General features: G+C 37.6%; 1 protein-coding gene across 15 annotated transcripts in view; it reads left to right on the plus strand.

Annotated features, from left to right (window-relative positions):
* Positions 1–27,153, plus strand: part of SUPT3H (SPT3 homolog, SAGA and STAGA complex component) — a 602,245-nt gene that overhangs the window by 448,273 nt on the left and 126,819 nt on the right. For 8 of the 15 annotated variants that reach the window (XM_072832813.1, XM_072832810.1, XM_072832812.1 and 5 more), the window contains one exon: positions 2,077–2,184. The exons of the other annotated variants lie outside the window; for them this stretch is intronic. In XM_072832813.1, coding sequence (XP_072688914.1) covers positions 2,077–2,169 — 93 coding nt within the window. In that variant the 3' untranslated portion in view covers positions 2,170–2,184. Of the gene's footprint in view, positions 1–2,076; positions 2,185–27,153 lie in introns of those variants that run through there. 15 annotated transcript variants of the gene reach the window in all.

Consider the following 27,153-nt stretch of genomic DNA (forward strand, 5'->3'; position numbering starts at 1 on the left):
TTATATTTATGAATCATAGAGATTTTGTCTATGTACCTTGTAATTCCAAATCTAAAGTGCTTGTCTGATGTATTTGTAGATGTGATATCTAATTTAGAATATCCATAACTTGATTCGTGTGTAGCAATTCCCAATAATTGGGAATGGATTTTGAAAATTAAAATAACAAACAGTACGTTACACAGAAATTTAATTCCAATATCAATCAATAAACCAGTAAAATTCTGCTTTTAGTGAGTCATCACCCTGTCTCCTACCGTATTATGACTTTTGACATAATGTTATACAAAATCACAACTTGATCAATTTCAGAACTACAGTTCATTGCGTAAAGAATTGTGAGCTCTTCACCTTGGGAATTAGTTGAAATGATAGAAGACAAGACTGATTGAAGCTGTGTTAGGTGGAGGTGACGAAGAAGAGCATAGGTGATGCTTTGCACAGAGTAGCTGCTGGCACAGAGAGGATAAGGGCGCAGAGCGAAAGCATCCGCTGCTTGGCTGGGAGGGATATGCATGTGGTAGAGACACTTATAAACTTCCATCTCCACTCAACCAGTTAGAACAGTACTGTGTTTAGCATATTGGTTTTAGTTGGTGATTTCTTTCTTTTCTGTGTTCTCATTTATTCTCAATCCTATGCAGAAAATCAGAGAAAGTATTATACCTAGAGGATTGAGGTAATTTTTCTGAGGTGAAGCTATTAATTAGACTAAATGATGGAACCAAGGCTAAAACTCCCTAGCTCCAAAATCTCCCTAAAACATACTTTTGCTGCTGCCCCATCCCTATAAACCTGACTTTCTGTATATGCATACTGAAAGAAAATTTTTAAAAACTAATCTTACTTTTGGCCTTTTGTTTCTTTTTCCTATAATTCTGAAAATCACTTCAAAATCTGTGATTTGTAGTAGTACTTAATTTTTTTCTTAAAGTTTTTATTTATTCATGAGAGATACAGAGAGAGAGAAAGGCAGAGTCACAGGCAGAGGGAGAAGTGGGCTCCATGCAGGGAGCCCGATGTGGGACTCGATCCCAGATTTCCAGGATCAGGCCCTGGGCTGAAGGCGGCACCAAACCGCTGAGCCACCCAGGCTGCCCATGTAGTAGTACTTTAGAGTACATTTGCATCCTCAGATGTCCTGAGTGACTTTGATGCTTGTCATATTACTTTGTCCTTGTACTCAGAGCAGCTGGTATTTATGGAAGTTATATTGGTGGTGATTGACTGTTGATCCTAGAGCCAAATGACCATGGTTTAGATCCCAACTCTTCCACCTATTAGCTAAGTAGCCTTAAGGAAGTTTCTTAATCTCTCTATGGCTCAGTTTCATCTGTAAAATTGGTATAATAATAGAACATACTTCATGATAAAATTTAAGGAGTACTGTGAGCTTGATAATGTGATAAGCTGTTTTTGTTTTTGTTTCAAATTTTTATTTAAATTCTAGTTAACATACAGTGTAATCTTGCTTTCAAGAGTAGAATTTAGTGATTCATCAGTTACATATAATACCCAGTGCTCATCCCAACAAGAGCCCTCCCTAATATTCATCACCCAGTTAGCCCATGCCTCCACCCACTGCTCCTCCAGCAACCCTCAGTTGGTTCTCTGTAGTCAAGAGTCTCTTATGGTTTGCCTCTCTTTTTCCCCCATGTTCATCTGTTTTGTTTCTTAAGTTCTACACAGCAGTGAAATCATATGATATTTGTTTTTCTCTGACTTGTTTCACTTAGCATCATACAGTCTAGTGCTATCCATGTTGTTGCAAATGGCAAGATTTCATTCTTTTTGATGGCTGAGTACTATTCCAGTGTGTGTTTGTGTGTGTGTGTGTGTGTGTGTGTGTGTGTACATACCACATCTTCTTTATCCACTCATCTGCCAATGGACATTTGGGCTCTTCCCATCATTTAGCTGTTGTTGATGCTGCTGCTATAAATATCAGAGTGTGTGTATCCTTTGGAATCAGTATTTTTGTATCTTTTGGGTAAATACCAAGTAGTGCAACTGCTGGGTTATAGGGTAGTTAGTTCTATTTTTACCTTTTTGAGGAACCTCCATACTGTTTTCCAGAGTGGCTGCACCAGCTTGCATTCCCACCAACAGTGTAAGAGGATTCCCCTTTCTCTGCATCCTTGCCAACATCTGCTGTTCCTGTCATGTTGATTTTAGCCATTCTAACAGGTGTGAGGTGGTATCTCACTGTCATTTTGATTTGTATTTCCCTGATGATGAGTGATGTTGAATATCTTTTCATGTGTTTGTTGGCCATCTGTATATCTTTTTTGGAAAAAAATGTCTACTCATGTCTTCTGCCCATTTCTTAACTGGATTATTTGTGTTTTGGGTGACATGTGATAAGTTGTTAATAAATTATACTAATAATCGTAGAAGTAGTAGTAATAGTAGTAGCAGTAGTATATTTTCTAAAAGCTCTCAAATAGGAATACAAACAGACTGAAATAGAAACCACCCCCTCCATATACACCCAGCCACCCAGGCACACACACACACACACATACACACACGCAGAGAGGCTTCACTTTGGAATCCCAGAAGAAACTAAAACTTGCATAATAATGTGATTTCTTATCAGACTAATGGTTTTTACCATTAAAATATAAGTACCATTTAAATATGATTGCTCCTGAAACTAAATGTGTTCATTTTTACTTTACGGATTGGTAATGGTTGAAGAACATTATTGGATTTCTATTACATTATCACCTTAAAAATAAGGTCTCAGGAACTGAACATACTTATTTGCCATTTCATTTTTACATACTAGCTAAATATTGCCTACTAGCTCCCAATGAAACAGAAATCTAAAGAAAAAAATGACATGGCCTCAAATTTATAAAGCTTTATCAGATTCAATGTATACAGGTTTATATCTTTGTGTAAGTTATTGAAAAATTTCAGAGACTGATGAGTATATCAAAGGTAGTGATAATTTTTTAAATAAATTATTTCCTCAGTGTTTAAATATTTTTCATTTTACTGATTTCTTCACTTTAGTAATTTTTTTCATTTACTGAAAGTAGTGCTGGTATGTTAGAAATTAAGAAAATATAGAATAGAAAAGAGTAAATAAAACTTACTTTAAGAAGGGTAACAGGGCCCTACAATAATAGAGCAAAAGCTCTAAATGAATTATCCTATTAGAAAATTAATTGGTATTTATTTGAAGAGTATTTTCTTCTCTCAACCTGAAAATTCAAGTGCCTTTGGTAATGGTTTTTTTAAAAATATTCTTAGAATTTACTTGTGCATGTTTAGAAGCGAAGTAAAAAGCATTTAACATTTTGGTGAATGAAATGTGTTTCATGGAAAATACTCCAAAAAGTAACCCAGTGTATTGATTATTTATCATACAGAAGAAGGTCAGACATGTGTTTTATCTAGATCCTTGCTGTTTACAAGGAGTGGGTGGTGCCCATGGTTACCTACTCTGAAGCTCAATCCCAGCTCTCAATGGGAAGTGCTGTAAATGGCTGACATAAAATCAGGGGTATAATTTTGAAAGCCAGGAAAAGGAAACTGTTCACTGGGTAAGATGACATAATCCAATGTGTAATGCCTAAATCTATTTTAGCTTCTCCTAAGTAATATTCACTGTAGAAAAAATATGTTAACCCACCTGAGCTTGCATGTTATCAGGTGATTTTCTATTGGACTGGAAGAGAGAGACAATAAAATTGCTTATGTAAGCATGGTCATTAACTTAAGTAACACCTTCAGTGCATCCCTAGAAGTGAGTTGTGCTTCATTATCCATTCAGCTGTCTTAAATTCTCAGACAGAATCACAGTATTTTAAAGCTGGCTGAGACATAGAAAGCCTCAGAGAAACTTCACAGTGTATGTACTCAAAGGCACCTTGTGAGTGAGTGACAGGGCTGGAATCCAGCCTTTCCACTCTCACTTTACTTCTCTTCCATTCTGGCCATTTACTTTGATGTGAGGTTATCTATTATGGATGCTAAGGATTGCTAAGGATGTTCTCATATCATTAGTTCTTAAGGAATGTTGGAAATAGATACATAGGTATTGAAAAAGTGAAATTTCCTCTAAGAATTCCTCACATTAAGCTTTTAAAAATAAAAGTGGCGTAGCAGATTGCTTTGACTATTTTGATCTAGACTTACTTTCATGTTCATGAATAATTCTTACGTCATGATTATATTAGGTTTGTCAGCATTTTTTTTAAATTTTTATTTATTTATGATAGTCACAGGGGGAGAGAGAGAGAGAGGCAGAGACATAGGCAGAGGGAGAAGCAGGCTCCATGCACCGGGAGCCGGACGTGGGATTCGATCCAGGGTCTCCAGGATCGCGCGCCCTGGGTGATCGCAGCGCTAAACCACTGCGCCACCCAGGGATCCCGGTTTGTCAGCATTTTATTTGTTCAACCTGGAAAATAAAATGTCGCAAAACATTAGAATAATTTTCAAATATAAATAACAAGTATAAATTGGGTATGAATTCTTAAATATGTGTTTTGACTGGAAGCAAAAATCTTCCCAATAAATTTTTTTAGAAATATTAAATCTATCCGTATAGATTGGAGTCACTTACCTTTTTATAGTTGTGGGCTACTGATTCTCAGAAATAAATTAACATATGTCATATTTATATAATTTATATATTTATATAATAACCTGAAAGTGAGTGTTTTCTAGAAAAAAAAACTGTGAAACTTTTAATGTAGTTGTTTTTTTTATAAATTTATTTTTTATTGGTGTTCAATTTGTCGACATATAGAATAACACCCAGTGCTCATCCCGTCAAGTGCCCCCTTCACTGCCCGTCACCCAGTTACCCGCACCCCCCGCCCCCCTCCGCTTCCACCACCCCTAGTTCGTTTCCCAGAGTTAGGAGTCTTTCATGTTCTGTCTCCCTTTCTGATATTTCCCACTTATTTTTTCTCCTTTCCCCTTTATTCCCTTTCACTATTTTTTATATTCCCCAAATGAGTGAGACCATATAATGTTTGTCCTTCTCCGATTGACTTATTTCACTCAGCATAATACCCTCCAGTTCCATCCACATTGAAGCAAATGGTGGGTATTTGTCGTTTCTAATGGCTAAGTAATATTCCATTGTAGTTGTTTTTAATTTTGAAATAGGTTGAAGGGATTCCAGTGACAAAATTCAGTATGTCAAATTATATGAAATCGCAGTTTCTCTAACTGAAAAGCAGTTGAATATCTGAAATTTTATATGGATCAACTAACACAATGTTCAGTGTAGGATTGGGGAGAGAATGTTTGAAATATAGGAATTTCTTCATTCCTATAGAAGTTGGAAGAGTTTGGCAGAGTAACTCATTAGAATCTAAGATGAGCATTAGTTGATCAAATGATAATTTATGTACTATTTTAGAAGAAACTTTTCACTTGCATTATGATATTTATCCTCATAACACAGCAAGATGAATGTTAATTATCTCCACTTTCTAGAGAGCAATACTGAGATTTAGAGAAAAGTTAAGTGAACTAGATTAAAGTTACATAGCAAGTACCAGAGCTCTATCTGTGGACAGGAATATTTTGTGGTTCCTTAGGATGATGGGCTTCAGTGAATTCTCACTAATCCTACTCATTAAACTTCTTCCTTGTAGAATGGTCTCTGTTCTTAACTCTTTAAGTGGTCTTGCCCTGAAAACATGAGATCATATTTTCTAAGCTATAATGTGTAGAAAACAAGTGTTCCAAGAGGTATTAAAAGATGTTCCACTTCGGAAAAGGGTTTTCTTCATAAAATATTTCAAAAATCTGTGTGTTATACATAGAAGATCGACTCTTAAAACCTCATTTATTAAGGAAAGTAAAAGTGTTTCAAAAACAGAGTTACATGTGACAGCCATTATATTATATCCATCACAGTGTCCACTTTCTATTTTCTTCGATTTATCCAGCATTGAGAAGTTTTGATTCACAAATATATCTGATTTTACTAGTGTTCTACACAGGCCTGCAATAGTCTTTCCCCAAAAGAAAAACAATTTTTTGCTTAAAAGTTTTGAGGTACCCCTGGATGGCTCAGTGGTTGAGCATTTGCCTTCAGCTCAGGTCATGATCCCGGGTGTCCAGGATCAAGTCTTGCATTGGGTTCCCCACAGGGAGCCTGCTTCTCTCTCTACCTATGTCTCTGCCTCTCTCTCTGTGTCGCTCAAGAATAAATAAATAAAATCTTCTAAAATAAAAAGTTGTTTCACTAACAATACCTAACAAGTGCTCACATTTTTAAACTGGTAGTGTTTAAAGAGGTTTAATATAGAGATTTCTAATCCAGGGTAACTCTTCCTGGATTTCTGGAAAATGTTTTTTAAGGTATCTTAAAACATAAGCAATTCCAAGATATAAAGAAAATCTCAATCACCTGATGACCCTTCTCTGACTTCAAATATTCATTTAAAGTTTCAGGGTCAAATTTATTTTGCTTTGCCTGTGGAATACAAATTTGGTGAACTTCATTGATGAAACTATTTCTGCTGTTGTAAACATAGCACCATAATTCTGTATTGCCAGATAGAGGTGGCACAGTCCCATTATATTGTAAAGCTATTCAATTTTTTTAAAATCATGAGACAGATAGGGGAGAGAAGGAAAGCAAGATCTTCTCTCATTTGAACTCCTTTATCTACAGCAATACCTTTAATTGGGGCAGCTGGCGAATTTTTTGATAAGAACTTATCCAGTTCTAATTTGAAAAATCTGCTGTCATTAACAACCAGCTTGTCTCTACAGTAAACAGTTATTATTCTTACACATTTTGCTTTTTTCTGCCTTCATTTCTATGTCAGCAGTAAGGACCTCAAATTTGGTTCTGCATGTGGTATGGATCCTAAGATGATGTACTCAAACTTGAATGGTTGTATGTAGAATATTTATCTGGTCTTCTTTAAATATCAAAAAATAAAACAAGCCCAAACTCTAAGACATAACTTGCTACTCAACAGAACATTTACAAGAAGTTCAAATATAAAACATGAGACTACAGAACCTGTATTTTAAGTGGAACAGAGAGATCATAAATGGACATTCAAATCAAACACCATGAGGCCCCTGGAAATTCTTGAATAATCCTAGAGTTTTCAGGAACACAGCTTGAAAGGGAGAAAATCAGTATTCTCTAACAGGGTGCATGTTCAAAGTAGAAATGAAAGGTACGAGCCTTAACCAGCCCTGTGTGTTTTCTCCAAGTTTGTGTACTTCAAAGACTTTTAAAATTTGAAGCAGTTCAAGAAGCTAATGCATCTCTATTTATTGTAAAAGCAGGCTGTGTCTTGGATAATAGAGGAAGAATTCAAACATGAACGCAAAAGAGGAACAATTGACAACACAGAGAAACTTTTTGAGCTGAATATTCTAAAAAGACCAGATCTTGAGATTTGACTGTATTATTGTAGTTGCTAGGTTTTTGCAGTCTTCTGAGGGAATGGAGAGAGAGTGGGAAAATATTTAGAGTGACTCCCAAAAGGAAATTATTCTTTCTTAAAAAAAAAAAAAAAATCACAGGATTCTTTTAACTCATAAATTCATGAAAACAGCAAAAGGATTAGTTGGGAGGAACTAACCTCAGCTGAAATATTTCTAAACTTAAAAATTATACTCTAAAAATGGCAAGAATCTTCTTTTAAATCTGAATAAACAAGAAGATTATATATATTGAGTTAGGCATACAGCTTCAGCAAATTATGTTGTTCATGTTCACCTAGCAGAAATGCTATTTAAATATTCAGTTAATATTTTCTGTCTGACTAGGTGAATATTAGAAAAGAGCACATTGGTTTTATTAAAATACAGTTTATTTACCACTTCCAGAAACATCTAAGATTCATAAGCATGTTTTGTTTCAGTGAGACATTTGTGTACTGTTTTATTGATAGTGTGGCAAAAATCCCCTTGCACAGCCATGATGAGAGCCCATTGAACTGGAGATGATTTACTTTTTGATGATTTCTAAAATAGTGTTACATACTTTAGTCTCACAAATATAATCACTGAACTGTCACTTAATTTACTGATGTAGTTGCAGAGTTAATCCCACAGCATAATAAGTGGATTGTTTTAAGTGGAAAATTTACACCTTCCCCAAATGAAACTGATACCTAGCTTTTCTTATACCCAACGTGTATTTAAGGCTATATCCAAGGTAGGAAAAATATGCAGGAAAAAAATAATTATGCCTTGTTTTCCTGACTGGTGTTTTAATTATGATTTGATTTAAACCAAATCCCCTAGGCTATGTATGCGCAGATCAAATATTCCACCCCCACACACTGCCTGTGCATGACCCCAAGCTGTGAGAAGAGAAAATTCATGGCCCATATGTCAGTCAGATGTTAACTCTTGCCCTGGCACCTGGATAGGCTCTCCCACCTGATTGGAGTGCACTTGCAGTTCTGGGCATCTACCCAAAATGTGGAATAGGCTCTCCAGATCTGGAAATATTTGGGCTGACTAGCTGGCTGGGGTCATGAGGGCAGAGCCCAGTGTCAGGCTCTGAATTTGCCCAAGTGCATTCAAGGTGACAGTTGGGCAGCTGTGCCCCTGATGGAAATACCAGGGTGGGAGTATCTAAGTTGACTCTCTGGCTCCAGAAGTTCACAGCCTGGCCTACAGGTTCCTGTCAATTCCAATTCAAACACTTGTGCAGATTTTATAGTTTCCAGTAGAGAAGTTAGAAACTACATTTCTGGCTCTGATTTCATTCTTCATTCCTGATCTAACCTAAAACACCTATTCCCATATTCTAGACTAATTAGGTAAGAGCCTAATAAGTAAGTAGGGTAAAGTTGAAAAGCACATCTCATCCAAGCAAATGTTTTAAAGGAGGAGAGAGAGAGAGAGATAGAGAGAGAGAGAGAAGGGGAAGGGCAAAGGGGGAATGGGGAATGGGAAAGGGAAAAGTAGTATGGGCTCTACACTGTGCTTTTCTCTGAATCACTGTCTGAAGACGGCAGTAATAGGGGTTGATCTTTATGTGGGCAAACTACCTTCAGTTTTTGAAGGCCAGCAATATCTTTCACTCACAAAACCAGTTCACCAACAGTTAAAGTTTTAAAAAAGTGAATAAGGTGGTAAGACAAAACTGTGTACTACTACGAGTTCATCTGTCACCCACCACTGCTGGAAAACCATTTCAGAGCATGTGCCTTCCTGATAGGGTGAAAGCATACTTCACCTACAAAGGACAGCACTTGCCTTCTGAGGTTGGACTTAAAAGAAAAAACAGTCCATTTGGCCAAATCCATATTTGTACATTTGAACCACTCACCATTGGGAAGTAGAAGGACCAGTGTTGACATCCCTACATGTCCTCAGACCCCTACAGCTCTGAGATCTCCATTTATTAATTCAATAAACATTTCCCAAGTGTTATCTTAGAAATATGTTGAAGTGGGTATATGGAATATGGAGATAATGGGGGGTTCCAGCACAGCGAAGATGTGCGTGTGACTGGCATTGCAACCGAAGTTTGGACAAAGTGCTTCAGGTACAGAGGAGGGCATGGGCTGCCTGAGGAAGCCAGGGAAGCTTTGGAGGGCCGTAAACAATTGAATGGAGTTTATGAAACAGAGCTAAGGGAGATGAGTAAGAATTTTGAAAAGATAATTCTGGTAGAAAAAAAAAAGCAGGGATAAAATGGAGCGTGGGAGGATAGGTATATGAAAGCAGTATGACTGTTTAGACAGAGTTGAGGAACCGAGTCTGGAGTGTCTTGAGGGGAGATGAAGCCTCAAAGGTGGGGTGATGACAGTTTGAGGACTTTGAATTCCAAGCCAGCTTACCTGGACTTTGTGATGTAGGCCAACACTTATCTAACTGTGCTCTGCAGAAAACCCAGATTATTGTGCAAGCATTGTGCAAGTCATAAAGCATGTTCTCCAAATAATACAGATGAATTTTTATCTCTGATATACATTGGGTCCTCAGGAAGATTTTGTTTGGAAAATTTCTTTATAAGAACTGATAGCATCACCCAGGGGCTATTTGAGAGTCTTTGAGCAAGGAGTTGATATGAACAGATCCATATTGTAGAAAAATAATTCAGACAATGATGTAGAGGAGGGACTGGGGCTCGAGGATAGAATAGGCACAGATGCCAAATAGGTGGCCCTGCAGTATTGTAAGCAAGAAGCCAGAGAAGCCTCTGCTAAGCAGTGACATTAACAACAGAGAAGACAGAATCTATTCAAGAGATATTTGGTGTGAAGAATAAGTAGAACAATATCCTGAATGAAGGAAGAATAAAAGATGACATGTTTATAACTTGTCAATGCATAAAACCAACAAAAATATTCTCAAAAATAAGTGCTCAGATGCTTACAAAAATTTTGCATAAAGTTTAAAGATTCAACAAAGAAACTAATTTCAAGGAGCTTTCTGGAGGGTGGGTGGGGGAGCTCAATATGGATCACCTGATATTAAAAAAATAAAAAAGATATTCTTGCTTTCCATCTGAACTTCTGGGAGTGTGTGTGTGTGTGTGTGTGTGTGTGTGTGTGTGTGTATCCAGGAAGTCCATATTATTATGCCGTTTTGATGAACAAATTGACTTTCTAAGCCCTTAATGAATTTGGTCATGCATTCCTGAAAGATGACTATAACCAGATTTCAAAAATTTTTTTGTCATTAAAGCCATGCCTGCAATAGCTCTGTGCTAGTGTAAGTTGCAAAGCAGCATTTTTCTAAACTTTGACGAGGGGTTTTCATCCCTGTGTGAACCCATCCATCATCTCTACCACCACGCACACCCCCAAAACAGAGATTATAAGGAATGAGAGCAACAGAGACTCAACGCCAGACGTCTGAGGGCTGATGGAGTGATGCGCCTTCCTTTAGCACACGTTCCTCAGTTTCACAGAAATCCTCTCTCCCCGATGGCAGGGGAGCTTCTCCGCGGAGACCCGCCGTGTGCCGCTCAGCATGGCCCGCACAACTGCTCCACCTCAGCGAGCTCTTCCAATCTCTAAGAAGCTCAGTCTCAATTTCAGACTTTCTGCCCTTCCTCGCTAAGAGCCCCTCCTTCAGATTTATGAAAGAAAACATTTCTTTCTGTGAAAGGTTTTTGTACACCCGCATCTGGAAGTGTTTATTTCAGTGGCATGTAAGCTATCTGTGGATTTAGTTAGCACCAGACCCCCTTTTGTGTACTCCTGCCTTAAAAATTTTATAAATGATCTTATTGAATCTGTGCCAGTGTGCACGTGGTTTGGCTGACGGCTGTGTATATCCCTTACCTGCCAGTCACCTTTGATTTATGTTCCTTCTGCTAAGCTTTAACCTTCCAAAAATGGTGCCACTGCGGTGTCCTCTAAATCATCCCATTGGTTAAATTACTCCAAGATGAGTTGGTATGCTTTTGGTTGCCTATGGACAGATGAATTTCTGTTTGTTGGCCCTTACCCACTTCTAGTAAAGCCACTTAGAGAGGAGGATTGGACATGTTATGTCATCGATCTCTCTATTCCAAATGAATACCATCTGAAACACTATGCCAGGTCAAAACCAAAGTGACAAAGAAGTGTTCTTTGGCATCCATTTCTGTTACAAGCCTTCTTCTTCATTTTTTTTTTTGTTGTTGTTCAAATAAGTCTGTACCTTGAACTGAATCTGCTGTGGGGACTTTTCATTTCTCAGAAAAGGGGAAATAGAGTCTCAAACAAAACAAGTAAACCTCATCACAAAAAGACTTTGTAGGCTTTACACAGTCTTACTAATTTATGAGGTTTATGGTGTTTTCTGGAGAAAAGTAGGTGGCTTGGTAGTTATTTAAAATGTGTGTTATTTGTAGTAATGATTTTGAGGGGTTTCATATTTCTAAAGAGAGATCCTAAAGAACTAATTTTTAAGAGTGTTTGACCAAAGGAGGCATCATTCTGAACTAATTGTCTAGGACTTCATTGGTCAGGTAACATGTCCTTTACCTTGACGTTGCAGGCTACCAGCTATTACTGAGGGTAGCCTTAATATGTAGAGTGGATTTGCTAATGAGGAAGTCAGTTGTGTGTTAATAGAGCATAACATGATTGATACAGTTTTTAAAGTAGGTTTCAAACCCTCAAATATCTCATTTAATCTTTGCAAAGAACTGCTCTTCTGTATGGTGGTCGAGGACCATTTTTAAATTTCATGATTGTGCTTGCCATAGTGTGGAAGCATTTAAAACAACTCAAGATTGTATAGATCTCAGTATCACAGTTCACACACTATTTTAAGCAAAGAACTTCTAGACTGCTTGGCTTTGGTCCCACCAAGCCTGGAGGTATGTAATCCAAAAGACTCCGGCAGTTTCATTTATACTCCTAAAAATTTATTTGGAACTCCCCATATTCCGTCAAGGTGAAAGGTGTCTCAGGAGTGTGTCAGTCATATTTGCATGGTTTATTCAGTCATGGTGCTGACATGCCTTTCACAGAAGCATTACAGGTAGGGCTGCTGTTGTTAGAAAACCAGCACCAGAGATGTGAGCACCAGATTTGCATTAGGTTGACACTTTTATTGAAAGGAGAAAAAATGTACACACACACACACACACACACACGTAATCTTTTAAATAGTTTTAACTTATTTGTGCATAAATGTGCATAAACACATACATACATGCATATAGGGTCCGTTTTTAAAAAATCTCTAAGGGTTTTACATGTGTATCATTTAATTATTATGACAACCTAGAAGGTACTACCATTATTAGCATCCTAAATAAGTAAATAAAAATAAAAACATTATCTTAAATAAATCAAAAATTTCACTGATACTGTTTGATATAAATCCTTATTTAACATTTCTGCTGTCTTTGATGGCTTTTCGTCTGATGACTTGACTGAGCTGCAGTTCAGTCACTTGTAGAAATTAGCAATTTTTAGTAAATATTTAGTAATAACATTTGAAAACTCCTAGCACAGTGCTAAAATATAAAACATGCTCCAAAAAAATGCTAAGAACACTTTCTTTTAAAATCATTATTATCCTTAATATAATTAAAAGTAAAGATGAAGGCCAGTTTACTAACAATGCCCTTCCAAGAATTAGAAAAGGAGTCTCAGTCTGACCTCTGAGTGTAGGATAAAGACCCAAACCCACTGATTGGCTGTCTTCAGAGCCTTCAGAGAATCCCTTAATGTTTCTATATCCATTTTCACAGGTATAAGATGAGTAACTTTATAGTTTCACAATATCTTGAGATCCGTAAATGCTAGATTCCTTTTCTGCCCCGTGATTCTGCCCTTGTGTGGGCAAACAGGCCCATGCTGAGGACTGTTTTACTTCCGGTGGTGGTGGCCTTACTGACCACATATGGGCAGTGAGGCTTAGATGCCAAAAGAGTATATGGTGAAAAGATGAAAAGCCACAGAAATTGTGGGTTGCAAAAGCGACTGCCAAAAGCTTTTCCAGGAATGAGTTTCAAGAAGTTGGAAGCTTTAGGTTGAAAGGAAAGAATGAAAGATGTAGTCCATTGCCAATGGACTTCAATTATAAGTTTCCAACTGGTGGGTCAGGGAAGGACCCTGCCCCACAAAAGTTTTCTACTCTAACTTTCACTGATTCCCAAACTTCTGTTTGTGGACAGTCATTGTCCTCTTATTTTGTATGCATGAGAAAATTTAATATTTCAGGTATCTAGGTAAGAGGATCCGTAATTCAGCAAAATTATTTGGTGATGATACTTTAAATAAGATAGTTGGTAGTATGATCGTTGGTCCATTATATAGCAGGATCTTCAGTTATTCAAGACAAATGAGAATTTATTCTGTTGCCAAAATCTCCTAAGAATTTAATTTGACATCTCTATTCTCAGGTTATTCCAGTATCCCATAGTTACACATTTTTCTTCCAACCTAAACTGAATATTTTTCTTTATTTCTCCTCTGTGGAAAGAAAAATAATACAATGTTATGTAAACGAACTCTCTGAAGGCCCTTCCTAATTTTGATAGCAATGTTTCTTGCATACTTCAGAAAATTTTGTCACTGCCTCCACTTTAATCATGAGATAACTTCAGAGTGCCTATACTTCTTTTAGGGGCAAAGTCTAGAGAAACAATCCTTTTCTCTAGAAAAGACATAGATGTAGGCCAAAGGAGTTCCTGGTGATGCAGGGCATCCTGGGAGTCCAGATCCCATCTTTTTCTTATTTCCTTGACTTTTCTTAGAATTGTTTTCTCCTTTTGAATCAAGTCCTAAACTTGGACCCACTTCCTCTAAGGTACTTTATATTTCCTGATCTGATCCAAACCTAATGAGAACCTATCCTCAAGTAGACCAACGCACCACGTTTTAAACATCTTAGCATCTTCCTCAGCAAAGTACAGTGTTTTTTGCTGATTCAGAGTTTAGCATTAAAGATGGATGAACTTTCCAGTGCACATAGTTTCCAAATTTAATCTCCCTGTTCCATTTTAGGTCCCCTGAACTTGGTGTGCCCTAAATAAGTGGACCCTCCACTGCTATGAATAAAAAGCTTATAGATCACTACAGGGCAGCAAAAAAGAATAATGTGGCTGGTTCAATATTACCGTCCAGCATTTATCATTGATTTCTCTGTAATCTAAGGCAAAATAATGCTCAAGCTACCTCATGAGCAATATCTGTTTTAAAATAAATATGTTCAGTGGGCAGTTATGTACCAAACTACTGTAGAATCTTAGCATATTGGGAAATGTATGAAGCTCAGCTCCTAGCATCATGCTGAAACCATAATTGGAGCTAATGTACACCTGTTGCATTGATTGACCTTTGTTTGCACTCAGCATTCAGCACTGAGAACAAAGCTCCACATGCTCAACCAATAGAAAGAACTTTGCTATTGGTTGCAAGGTGCCAGAGCTTACCTATTATCATCACTTTTCAATCATTTTGTGGAGTGGTATTTAGGAAATTAGAGAATATTTATAAAACACTCAGTCCACGCAGTTTTATTTTATCAAAGAAGCCAGTCTTGTTTTTGTAATTGCCCTTGATAGCAGGTTGTTTTTTGTGTGTTTTCTGTTTTTGTTTTTGTTTTATCCAAGAGAGCAATATCCAACTATTGGGCTCTGGAAATAGCCTTGTTCTGGAAAATTATTGTTTGTGATGTTACTTGATGAAGTCAGATTTTAGTCAATGTGGCTATCTTATGAGCTATTAAACTGAAAACTTTTAATGAGGACTAAAGTTGATTTTAATAGACTTTTTTAAGATTTTATTTATTTATTCATGAGAGACACACAGAGAGAGGCAGAGACATAAGCAGAGGAAGAAACAGGCTCCATGCAGGAAGCCCAATGTGGGACTCGATCCCGGGACTCCGGGATCATGCACTGAGCAGAAGGTAGATGCTTAACCGCTGAGCCACCCAGGTGTCCCTTAATAGACATTTTTAAATAACAACAGTTATAAATATGAAACCACACTATGGTAGAGGTGGCACTGAATCATCACTCTCCATTCAGAAAGCTATTGTCTGAAAGATTGTAGGCACCAGAAATAACCACTTGGAAAACAAGATTTGAAGAATCAAAAATAACAGAATTATTTGGATATTAAGACATGTCTTTTTGTTAGATGGTTATGTGTTCTCGTAGACACAAAATAGTTTTTTTGATAGAAGTCTCTTTCTTAGTGGTGTGTCCCTGAGCAGTTTCAGACACATTTTTATGAACATTTTATGCATGACCATCAATTAGGAAGAGTCTAGACATCTTGTTTTCAAATTTGGAAGAGCTGTTTTCTTCTTGCACACTGCCATGAAATATGTCCAGTCCCCACACAGGCGGTAGTTGTCTGCATTCTTACTGAGGAGTTTCTCTCACTCCATTAAGAAATAGAGTCCCAACATAGAGTATTTTGTGCTGTATAGCCAAGTAAAATCACTGGACAGCTGTAGTTTAAAGATAGGGCTTTACATGTTTTCTAGCATAGGAAAATTCAAGCAGACATCACAGAGATGCTAATTCTGCTTTCCTTGGGAAAAACAGAAGAATTCTCAGGGTGGTAACAAAGGGAAGATAGTGCATAGACATGTGTGCTGATGTACACTGTCAGCTGGAAGGGTGGTGATTCTGCTCCATAGATGCATAGAAATAAGAAAAAGGAAAGGAAGAGAGAAGAAACCATCTGCCCCCCGTGGATAATCAGGAAACCAAACTCTCGGAGGCCTCTCTTTTTCCTGAGGAGTTATATATGGCTCACCTCTTCTCACTGGCCAAGGAAGTCCATTCCCTTGATGGTCAAGGAAAAACAAAAGGTCATGAGCAATTCATATTTTTTTTGGGAAGAAGTCATTTTCCAAATAACTAATCAACAATCATTTTGAATTCCTGGTATGTGGTTGGTGCCATGTGAGACACTGGAGAAGAGAGGAAAACCATGAATGCTACATCACCCCCAACCAACACCCCCTGCCCACCTGGCACAGTAACTAGCACACTAATAGCCACTACTCATTTCCTTCCCTGTAACTACCAGTACCAACACTTGAAGACAGGAAGGGAACATGGAGTTTAATTATGGGGAGGGCACTAGTAACTCACTGTAGGTAAATGTTAAAGTTCACTGATTATAGACACTTTAGAAATTCAGAGACAGAGGGAAACACAGCATCTGAATTTTTTTTTTTAACAGTTCTGAATTTTTTTTAATTTATTTATTTATGATAGTCACAGAGAGAGAGAGAGAGGCAGAGACACAGGCAGAGGGAGAAGCAGGCTCCATGCACCGGGAGCCCGATGTGGGATTCGATCCCGGGTCTCCAGGATCGCGCCCTGGGCCAAAGGCAGGCGCTAAACCGCTGCGCTACCCAGGGATCCCCAGCATCTGAATTAATCAAGAATCTTCACTGGTGACTTTTGTGAGGCAGCAGCACTCTCCTAGACCTCGCTCAGTAGGAAGGACTCCTGGCCTATGCCCCACACCATATGGGAAGCCTTCTATAATGAACACCACTCAGACTCCACCTCTCCACACTGCGCCTTCACGAAAAGTCAAGGTCTAATGAATTAATAAAATGTGGTACATATATATAGTAGATGGTTCATTATAGTTTATTCAACCATTTAGAGGAATGAAGTTCTGACCCATACTACAATATGGATGGACCTTGAAGACACTATTCTAAGTGAAATAAGCCAGACACAAAAGGATAGATGAAGTGTGGCTTCACTTATGTGAAATATCTAGAATAGCCAAGTTTATAGAGCCAGAAAGTAAGAAGTTTCCAGGGGCCAAGGAGAGAGGGAGAATTATTGTTTAACAGATGTAGAGCATTTGTTTGAAATGCTTAAATTTTTTTTGGAAAGACAGTTGTACAATATTGTGAATGTAATTAATGACCTATTTTTAATGGTTAAAACTGCAAAAGTTTTGTATATATTTTGTATATAAATTTTATATCTATTCTACACTCCCCCCAACCTCCAAAGAAGGCACTTGTTGTTGAATGCCGTAGAGGTAATGCCGTAGAGGTCTGTGGATTGTGCTGCCTCCAAAGTCTTAGATGGTCACTGCCTGAGTAGAATAGAGGGGAGGATTTGAGCTAGAGAAGCTTTTAAGCAAGACAAGGGCAAATTAACTCATCAAATCCTTTTCTTCTTATTCTCAGTGAAGGTTCCAGATATACTCACAAATGAACACAGTGCCCACAAACAGTTGCACATGGTAGCTGAATATGAGTTGCCAATTCCTATTACTTGTAAAGTTGTATATGTGTAGGTGAAAAGTGCACAAAGAGTAAGAGTCATTCTTTATATCGGCAACTAGATCGACATTAAACATTAGAATTGTGAAAATTTATTTTTTATAAACATATTTAATAGGATTGCATTAAATTTTCCCCAAAACGTAAACATTTTAGCATTATTTAAGTCATTTAAAAGTATCTCAAGGGCAAAACTATCCTAAGAGTATTCACGTTGGCAAAGGAAAAGGTATACATGCTGAGATTTCGGCAAAAATTCCAGAGGTATTTTTTGTGCTTTGTGCTTTGAGCAATGCATCATCTTTTGAGTTTGTTACTAGAAGTTGTGGTCACAGCTCTGCCAATAGTGATGACATCCTTTGAAACAATTTGAGGGTTATTTATGATATTTTCTGGATCTGCCCAAAGAAAAAACATCTTGCTGAAATAGATAGCAAATTTGCCCTTGTAACCACTGTCAAATACATGGTGGGGATGCTAGCCACAGTTAAGGTGATTAAGATTTAATTTTGGGAAGAGACAAAATGAACTAAAAAGAATAGGAACAGCAGAAATTTCTCAAATGAAGAATAAACCAAGGTCATTGGGGGAAAATGAAATCAATTTTAAATTGTGCTCCCCACAGTGACTTGATATGAAGTATTGTTTGTTACCAATAATATTGCAAAAACTTAACCAAAAAAAATATATATATATATATCTAAGCTGGGCTATTTCACCATAACAGTAGTTGATTTTTTTTTTAATTTAAGAAAGATAGTTTCTCTAAATCAAAGGAAAATTCAAATAAGAAATGAGAACATTTGCCTAATTATGGGGAAGTTTCAGTCTTAAAACTCATTTCTACAGAGTATATTTTTCTGGTTATTATAAATCAAGGTGTATTATTCTAAGAGAACCATTTCAATGAATCTCTTATTTCTTTTGTTGTTGTTTCTGGAAAAGTTACTTAAATTCCATGGGATGGGTGAGGGGATATGATTTGCTTGAAAAGTTTCAGTTTTTAGCAGTATTTATTAATTTTGAAATATAACCTTTAAGAAGTAAACTGTTGTCTCCAGCAGGGTGTGTGGCAGAGAAGGTGGGAAAAGCCACCAGACTGAGAAAGGAGGAATGGCATGTGGAAATTGGAAGCTGATGCAGAAGGCTGGGAAATGGGGGGAAGGGGGTATTTTAGGAGAAGGGGGTCACAGTGAGGCCTTGTCAGCCCCAGGTTCAGGGTTTAGGGGGAGAGAGAGAAGGGGAGTGCAGACAGGCAGAGATGAGCATGCTCACAGGCTCAAAAGATAGTGAGGAAGCAGGCCCAGCCAGAGCAAAGGAGCGGAGGGAAGCGAAGGCTGCCCAGAAATCCTAGTAGCAGTTTCCTTCTTCCTCTAAAACACTTTAAGACCTTTGGTATGCATTGCCCAAAAGCTTTCTAAAGGGACTGTGCCAGTTTACTCCCCCATCAGCAATTGGTGAGAGTTCAGATTTTACTGTATCCTTACCAGTAACTTACACTGTAAGTTTTGAAATTCATTAAAAGTATAATAATTTGACAGTTTGCCAGCATTTCTAAAATGCAGCATTGCAATAAAACCTTCTTTGTTTTTAAAATATTTCTGGGAGACTCAGAGTGCTCTCTGCCTTTGGTATGGTGGGGAAGAGGCCTGAGCCAAGTGTCAGAGCCCTTGCCCTCTGGTCCCAGTTGGGAGGACCTGTCCATGAGCCTATCTCCATCTCAAATGTGAGAGCCCTAATAAATGTCCTGCTTAGTCCCCATGTGGTCAAGAATATCAAAGGAGGTACACCTGAGTGGCTCAGTGGTTGAGTGTCTGCTTTAAAAAAAAAAAAAAAAATCAAAGAGCATGACAAAAGTGAATATTCACACATAGTAAAAATTCTAGGTAAAGTTTAAAGTAATGGTGTATATATCAGCCCAGTATATGGGAAGACTGGACCTGAGTACCTACTGTGTGGGATTTGTGAAACGAAAACCAAGATACATCACTTTTGACTCCAATTTTTTTTATTTTTTTAAAGATTTATTTATTCATGAGACACAAAGAGAGAGAGAGGGGCAGAGACATAGGCAGAGAAAGAAGCAGGCTCCTCGCAGGGAGCCTGATGTGGGACTCAATCCTGGATCCTGGGATCACCTCCTGAGCCAAAGGCAGATGCTCAACCCCTGAGCTTCCCAGGCATCCCTGACTCCAATCTTTAAAAGCTGAAACTTGAGGTGGGGGGTAAGGACTAAGTAGCCAATCTTTACGTTCTTCTAGAAAATCAAATATGTAAGAAGAGCCAGGAGAATTCTCAAAAAAGTATAAACAGGGAGAGGGAGTATTAATTAGGCAGGCCTGATATTAAAACATATTACAGAGCTATAGTAACTCAGAGTTTGGTGTTGCTATATAATTAGATTGATTGAGCAGCCTACAAAGACCAGAATTATACCCAATTATAGATGGCAAATTTAATATATGATAAAGATAAAAAAAAGTAATATGCAAAATACATTGGTAACCAAAACAACCAAAAACCCTACTAAGATATGGAACAACAGAAATTTATATTGTGTTATCATTTATATCAAGAAGGGTAATCAAGGAAACTCAGTATGTGTATATCTATACACATATATGTGTTTATGACTGTGCATGCTTGTATATGCATGGAATTATCTCGCAGGACGCATATGAAACTGCTAAAAGTGGTTGTTGATGAATGAGTTCAGCCGTAAGAGGGAGGTTTACTCTTTAATTTTATTCTTTGCTGTAGTTTGGAGTTTTTAAACCAATTTCAAGTGCAACTTATTTAAATATTTTTTTTAATATTAACTCAAAGTAAGGGAGAGCCAGTGGGAAATTCTATTAACCAAATACCTGAGTAGTGGTTTTAACTTTTCACTCGGGTATTTTAGTATGTTGGTATCTAATATATCAGGAGTTATATAAATCTACCTTTCTGCAATTCTTTGCATAGTCTTGGGCACAGAGTTGGCTTGTTGTGAAAACTTTCTGGAGTGTGAGGGAACTTTCCTTTCCTACAGAATGAGTCTAATTTAGGAAGCAGGATCGCATGGTTGACAGTCCCCTTAAATACTTTCCCCATAGTATCAGTGTGACATATCAAACTTTTGGCAGCAGGCAAGTTCCATGAATTCACATGAAGCATTTCTTCTCTGTTTAGAATTGAGATCTAGTGCCTAGTGCCCTTGCTTTTAAATTTATCTGTCTGAAAATCTTGCTACATTTCTGCCTGGTTGGAAGACTTTTGGACACATGGGTAGTTGTTAAAATGTCTTCCTTTGGGGCAGCCTGGGTCGCTCAGCAGTTTAGTGCCACCTTCAGCTCAGGGCGTGACCCTGGAGACCCAGGATCGAGTCCCACATCGGGCTCCCTGCATGGAGCCTGCTTCTCCCTCTGCCTGTGTCTCTGCCTCTTACTCTCTCTCTCTGTGTCTCTCATGAATGAATAAATAAAATCTTTTAAAAAAAAAATGTCTTCCTTTGGAAAGTCACTGCAATGGATGTCAGTGGAGACATTTGTTTCTTGTGACTCTTTCAGATTCTCTGTGTTCTTTGGGCCCTCCACAGCTCCTCCACCATAGTTGGAGCCACATCAAAATGTATCTTCTAAAAGTAAATGAAGCAAGAATTTTTTTAACTTAACATTGGAGAAATTTATTAAACATATATTACCACTAATTTCATCAAATTGGACATTTTGCAAGTCGATAAAGTCAGCATAGGGAAATAGAGACAGCCTTGTTGTATTTATCAGCAGCTTGGAAAACATCACCTCTCAAAACAATCATGCCATAACAACCAATGAAAGTCAGAATACAGAGATTTAACTGCTGGCCCTTGGGCCAACTGTGATCTTTAGTAATAGTATGTAGTCTGTAGTAAGTAATGGAATGATGATGGTTTATGGATTATAAGAGAATCACAGTAAGCTGTTACATGCTCTCAACGTTGGCAGCATTATTCTTAGTCTGTTATATCATATCTATTATATCTGTAACAAATAACCCCAGAACATAGTGTCTTAAAACAATGGTAATAATTTATTACCTCATGATTGCTGTGGGCCAGGAATCTTGGAAGCAGCATGATTGAGCAGCTCGGGCTTATACTTTCCATGATGGTTACAGTCACATGTTCACCCAGGGGATCACTGAAGCTGAACAATGCACTTCTAAGGTGCATTGAGTGTGTGCCATTGGCTAGGGACTTCAGTTGTCTGTGGGGACTGCAGATGTGTTCTCATTGCATGGCAACTGGTTTATTCCAGAACAAGCCGCCCAAGAGAGCAAGTTCAGAACCACAGTGTCTTCTGTGAACCAGCCCCAGAAGTCACCTGTTACTTCCACCAATCCTGATTTGGAGTTGGGAGGGAGCTACCCAGGTCATGAGCACTAGGGGGCAAGAATTATCAAGGACCAGCCGAGAAACTGGGAAGCACAGCAGCTTAAGCAGGATATAGTCTTTAGGAAAAGAGCAATTGGGGCTCAACTAAAAAACACAGTGCAGTCAGGAGCTTCATCTCTTCTCCATAAGTACAAATGCTGAAGATGAAGCTATCTTACATTCAATAACTGATGATTTTGAAGGAGGAAATTTCTTTTTATTTTTTGAAGGAGGAAATTTCTGTTGAGTAAAGGACCACAGCCAAAAACTGCTGAACGCAGTTAGTTTTTTTTCCCACCACGAAATCTTATGCGAACATTTTTCTAACATTAGATTTCAGTAGGATGACTAATGGACTGTAGGGTAATTCAGCCATTGTTTTCAAAAATCCATTTTGGCAAATAAACCTGAGACTCTGCTGAAAGAGTTAAGGTAATCCCTGCTCTTTCAAAAAGTACTGAGGGGCCTGTGTATATCCTTTTGGTAGAGAGAAGGGCCCCGTTCTCGACGTCTAGCCCAACCCCACACTAACTAATCTGCCTGGCCTTTGCTTTATCATCTTATAGGACCTTGGGCTGACTCAACACAATGGGGATTTGGAATCTTGACTCCAGAAAGTCTGCATTTCTTAAATCTCAGACTCAGCCATTCTCTGACTTGAAAACTAATAACGTTTTGTCTACTCAAAGGTAGATTTAGCATTAAATGTGATAATGTGCATAAGATGTATTCACGCAGGAGCATCTGGGTGGTTAAGCATTCAACTCTTGATTTCAGCTCAGGTGATGATCTCAGGGTACTGAGATTGAGCCCCTCATTGGGCTCCACACTCAGCAGAATCTGCTTGAGATTCTCTCTCTGTCTCCCCCTCCCCCTGCTGGTGCACACATGTGCCCTCTCTCTCTTTCTTGCTCTCATAAATAAATAAAATCTTGAAAAAGGAAAAAAAAAAAGATGCTCTAGCACCATGTTCTAAAGAGAATCAGGATGTGATGACACTATTTTATAGCCATTCTAATCATGCCATCATTACCACTGCCATGCAGTTGGCCTTGACTTTCTGTCCAGCTGTACTACATGCTGACTTTGAGGTATCCTGAAATTTTCTAACCTATTTTATAAAAAGTGAGGAAGACCATTCTTTCCCACTTTTCTACCCTACAGGAATTTTATACATATATGTGAAAAAATATATGAAACTTAATTAAAGAAAAGCAGAATAGGAACAAGGCTCTTTTGAAAGACCTCTAGAATAAGATCTAGAAGAGAGGTTCAGTGTCTTCAGTTAACCAGATCCTTCACAAACCTTGGATGCCTCATATTTGCAGTCAGAGTTTAAGACTAGATGATCTTAAAGATCCTTTCCATCACTAATCATCTCATTGATTTTGTATTTGATCTCACAACAACCCTAAGGAGTAAGCTTTATCTTTGGGTGAGTTTCTTAACCTCTCTATGATTCAATTTCCTCCGGTAGAAAATGTGACTAATCATAGTGCCTTCTCATGGGCTTGCTAAGGATTAAATGAGTTCAAATACATAAAGCCTTTCAAACAGTGCCTGGAATATGGTAAGCACTCTGTATGTTAGCAATGCAAATGATGACTTAGAAGAGGAAACTGAGATTCATGAAAGCTTATGATGTTTTCTAAGATAGTAGAACTGGAACTTGAATTCCTAATTCCTAATTGAATTCCTAATATTGAACCACATTATTTGCACATACATCTTTCAAACCTTGTTACTTATCTACTTTTGAAATATATAGTTGATTATCAAAGCATCTAAACAGCTAGACCCCCAGTCACAGTCCTCCAGTTTGTTTTAAAGAAAAGGAAAGAAATGAGGAGATGGGATATTACCTGTCCCCAGCATTCTGAATGTCCGTGGGACATAGAGCAATGCTTCCTTCAAAACCAAGTACCACCAGGCCATCACCGCCGAGGAGGGTTGAAGAGAATTCTACTTAGCTCCCAAGCACTCTTGTGGCTACCTCAGTTCAGCTGATACTTCCTATAAGGGAATCACTCATTTTACTCTGCCTTCTACTCATGTCTCCATGCTTCTCACTTACTCAGAGAATGAGAACGAATATCATTGTAAACTGTACAGCCTATTGAAGCAGTAAATAATAGTTTGGATTTAAAATAGATTCTCTGGGAGCGCCTGGGTGGCGCAGTGAGTTAAGTGTCCGATTCTTGGTTTGGGCTCAGGTCGTGTTCTCAGGGTCATGAGATGGAGTCTCCCACCCACCACCTACCCCATCATCAGGCTTCATGCTCAGCTGGGACTCTGCCTGAGATTCTCTTTCTCCCTCTGACCCTTCCCCACAGCGTGCACACACATCTTTCTCTCAAATAAATAAATCTTTAAAAAATAAATAAAATAGATTCTCTGCTCTTCAATTCTCCAATCTTTTCCATTAATTGTGATTCTGCTTTGGTTAAGTGAAATCTCATTGTCACCAGTGCAGTTATTACATTGGGATATCAATGGGCCATGGATAGTGCAAACAACATTTTAGCCATTTAAAAAGCTAGGTAAAACTAGAAAGTAATCTGATTACTTTTATTGTTCTTATTGCTTGTTTTGTTTTCAAATATAACAAGACATTATTTCTCAGAGGTGGTGTATTTCAAAATAAAATGTCCTTGAGTGTCTCTAAAGTTCTAAACAGTGCTGCCTTCATTCAAAATATTTTTTAAATTATTCTCTAGCAATTATCTTTAGAGATTGCAAAACATTCTTTTGAAAAGACTCAGTGGTGACAAACCAATGACATTATTTTACTAACACACCATACAGTTGTAGATTCAAGCTACTATTGACATAAAAAGAAAAATTATGGAATAGATTGTCTTGTGGCTCCTCAGTGGCTATGTAGAATGAAACTAAACTGATGCAGAAAATTAAATGTTAAAGAAAAATGTTTAAATATTGACTGGTGGTAGTAGATTATTACCATTTCTGGATGTCACTGGCACATTTCCACTGTATCAACATCATTAAGAATATTTACCTTCATATACTCTAAGTTTACCTAGTGGAAAAGTTAAATAAAATGTTCTATAAGGACACTTTTTTTTAACAAAATAAAGTTCAATTATGATATTCAATTTTTATATTTTATATTATTTTTAAATGTTATAAAAATGTATTATTTTATTGCCCTATAAAACACACCAGCTTATTAACCTGGTTTTCTTGGTCTATTTATGAGAATGTTTTATCAAAATGGATATTTTAAATGTTATAAAGATGTAATACTGTGCTAAATTGGACTATAAATGATTAATTTGGAAAACAAATACATTTTTATTATTTTTCTAGAATGCCTTTATATGTTATAATAGGCAACTATTAGGAAGAAAGATGCCTTCTATGTGTACATATGCTATCTTTAGGCCTGCACACCAAAATGAATAATTGAGTTAACACTCTCCAAATTTAAGTGTAGGTTTTTGTGTTTATACTTACCCTTTTATATATTTACACACATTGTGTATTTGTTCAGAAGACTCTGGTTTAGTTTTTATCCTGTATGGGTAAATTGATTTGTGATTTAAAAAAAAAGAGTAGAGAGAAAAGTACAGAATCAGAAAAATGGAGCTGAAATCTTCAAAGAGATTTCAGTAAAAGGAAAGAAATTAGATATTTGGCTGCTAACACTTGGCTCAAGGAGTTTGATTTAATGAAGCTGTGTGGTGTGGTGAAAGAGCAGAAATCAAGAGGCTTGGGCTTGAAAGTCCTTGGCTGTGCCACTAATCTCTCTGAAGGACCTCAGACAAATCACTTGACCCCTGCGAGCTTCTGTTTGCTCATCTGTAAAATGAGAGTTTTGACGATATGGTCGCTAAAACCCCTTTGAGCTCTAACATTCCTCATCATTCTAACTCTTAATGTACTGATTCACATCTTCTTTTCCCTGTGTATTATTTGCATGCAGACTACCTAAATACCCACAGATGTTTAACTTCCAGATTTTGTATTCATCAGCTTGGGCTGCCATCATGAAATACCACAGACTGAGTGGCAACACACATTTATCTTCTCATAGTTCTAGAGGTTTAAAGTCCGATCTGGGGGCTGCCCAACTTGGTTCCCGGTGAAAGCCATTTGCTCTCTCCCCATGTGGTCTTTCCTCAGTGGAAGAGCATGGAGAAAGAGAGAGAGAGAGAGGTCTTTCTCTCCCTCTTCTAAAGCTATGGGTCCTATCACATTAGGACCTTACCCTTGCGATCTCATAAAAGCTTAATTATCTCCTAAAAACCCTATTCCCCAAAGCCAGTCATGTGGGGAGCTTCAACAGATGAAATTTCGAAGAAAAGAGTGGCTCCCCTAGATATTTCGCTCTAGATCTTCTCTTTGTTCCAAGTGGGTTTTACTGACTTCCCTCCTTTTTAGGTTAAGAATCAAAAACCTAAAGTTCTATGAGCTTCCAAAGTCAGTTAGAGAAATAAGTAATAAATACACTATCAACAAATGTATAAAAGAAATAGAAATGGAAGTAGTAGCTTGATGAAACTTTTCCCCAATATTTTATTATGGAAACTTTGTAACATAAAACACACAGGTATATAGAAAAGTTGATAGAAGTTTATAATAAATACCCATATATTCACTATCTGTATCAATACTTAATATTTTATTCTTGTTTTGTTGCACATCTGTCCATCCTCATTCAGCCATCAACTATCGGGTTTTTTTTTTTTATGCCTTTCAAAGTAAATTGCAGACATCAATACTTAAGCATTAGACTAAAGTTCAGTCTTTCTTCTTTAAGATCACCATTTTAAAACTTGCTATGTTCTATATGCATAGTACTAGAAAGAGTTATGAGAAGCGGACACAGTTCCATTAGTAGGAACCATTTATAACTTAATACTAGTTGTTAAAAGGACTATTTTTTAAATCACTAAAAAGAACAGAGCTAGAAAGTGAAAGGGGGAGATGAAATACTGGGATCTTTTTTAAAAAGATGAAGAAGAAAAAGGGACATGTGGGTGGCTCAGTGAGTTGAGCATCTGACTCTCGATTTTGGTTCAGGTCATGATCTCAGGGTCATGAGATCC

The sequence above is a fragment of the Canis lupus genome, chromosome 7, assembly GCF_048164855.1.
Source record: "Canis lupus baileyi chromosome 7, mCanLup2.hap1, whole genome shotgun sequence".
NCBI lineage: Eukaryota > Metazoa > Chordata > Mammalia > Carnivora > Canidae > Canis > Canis lupus.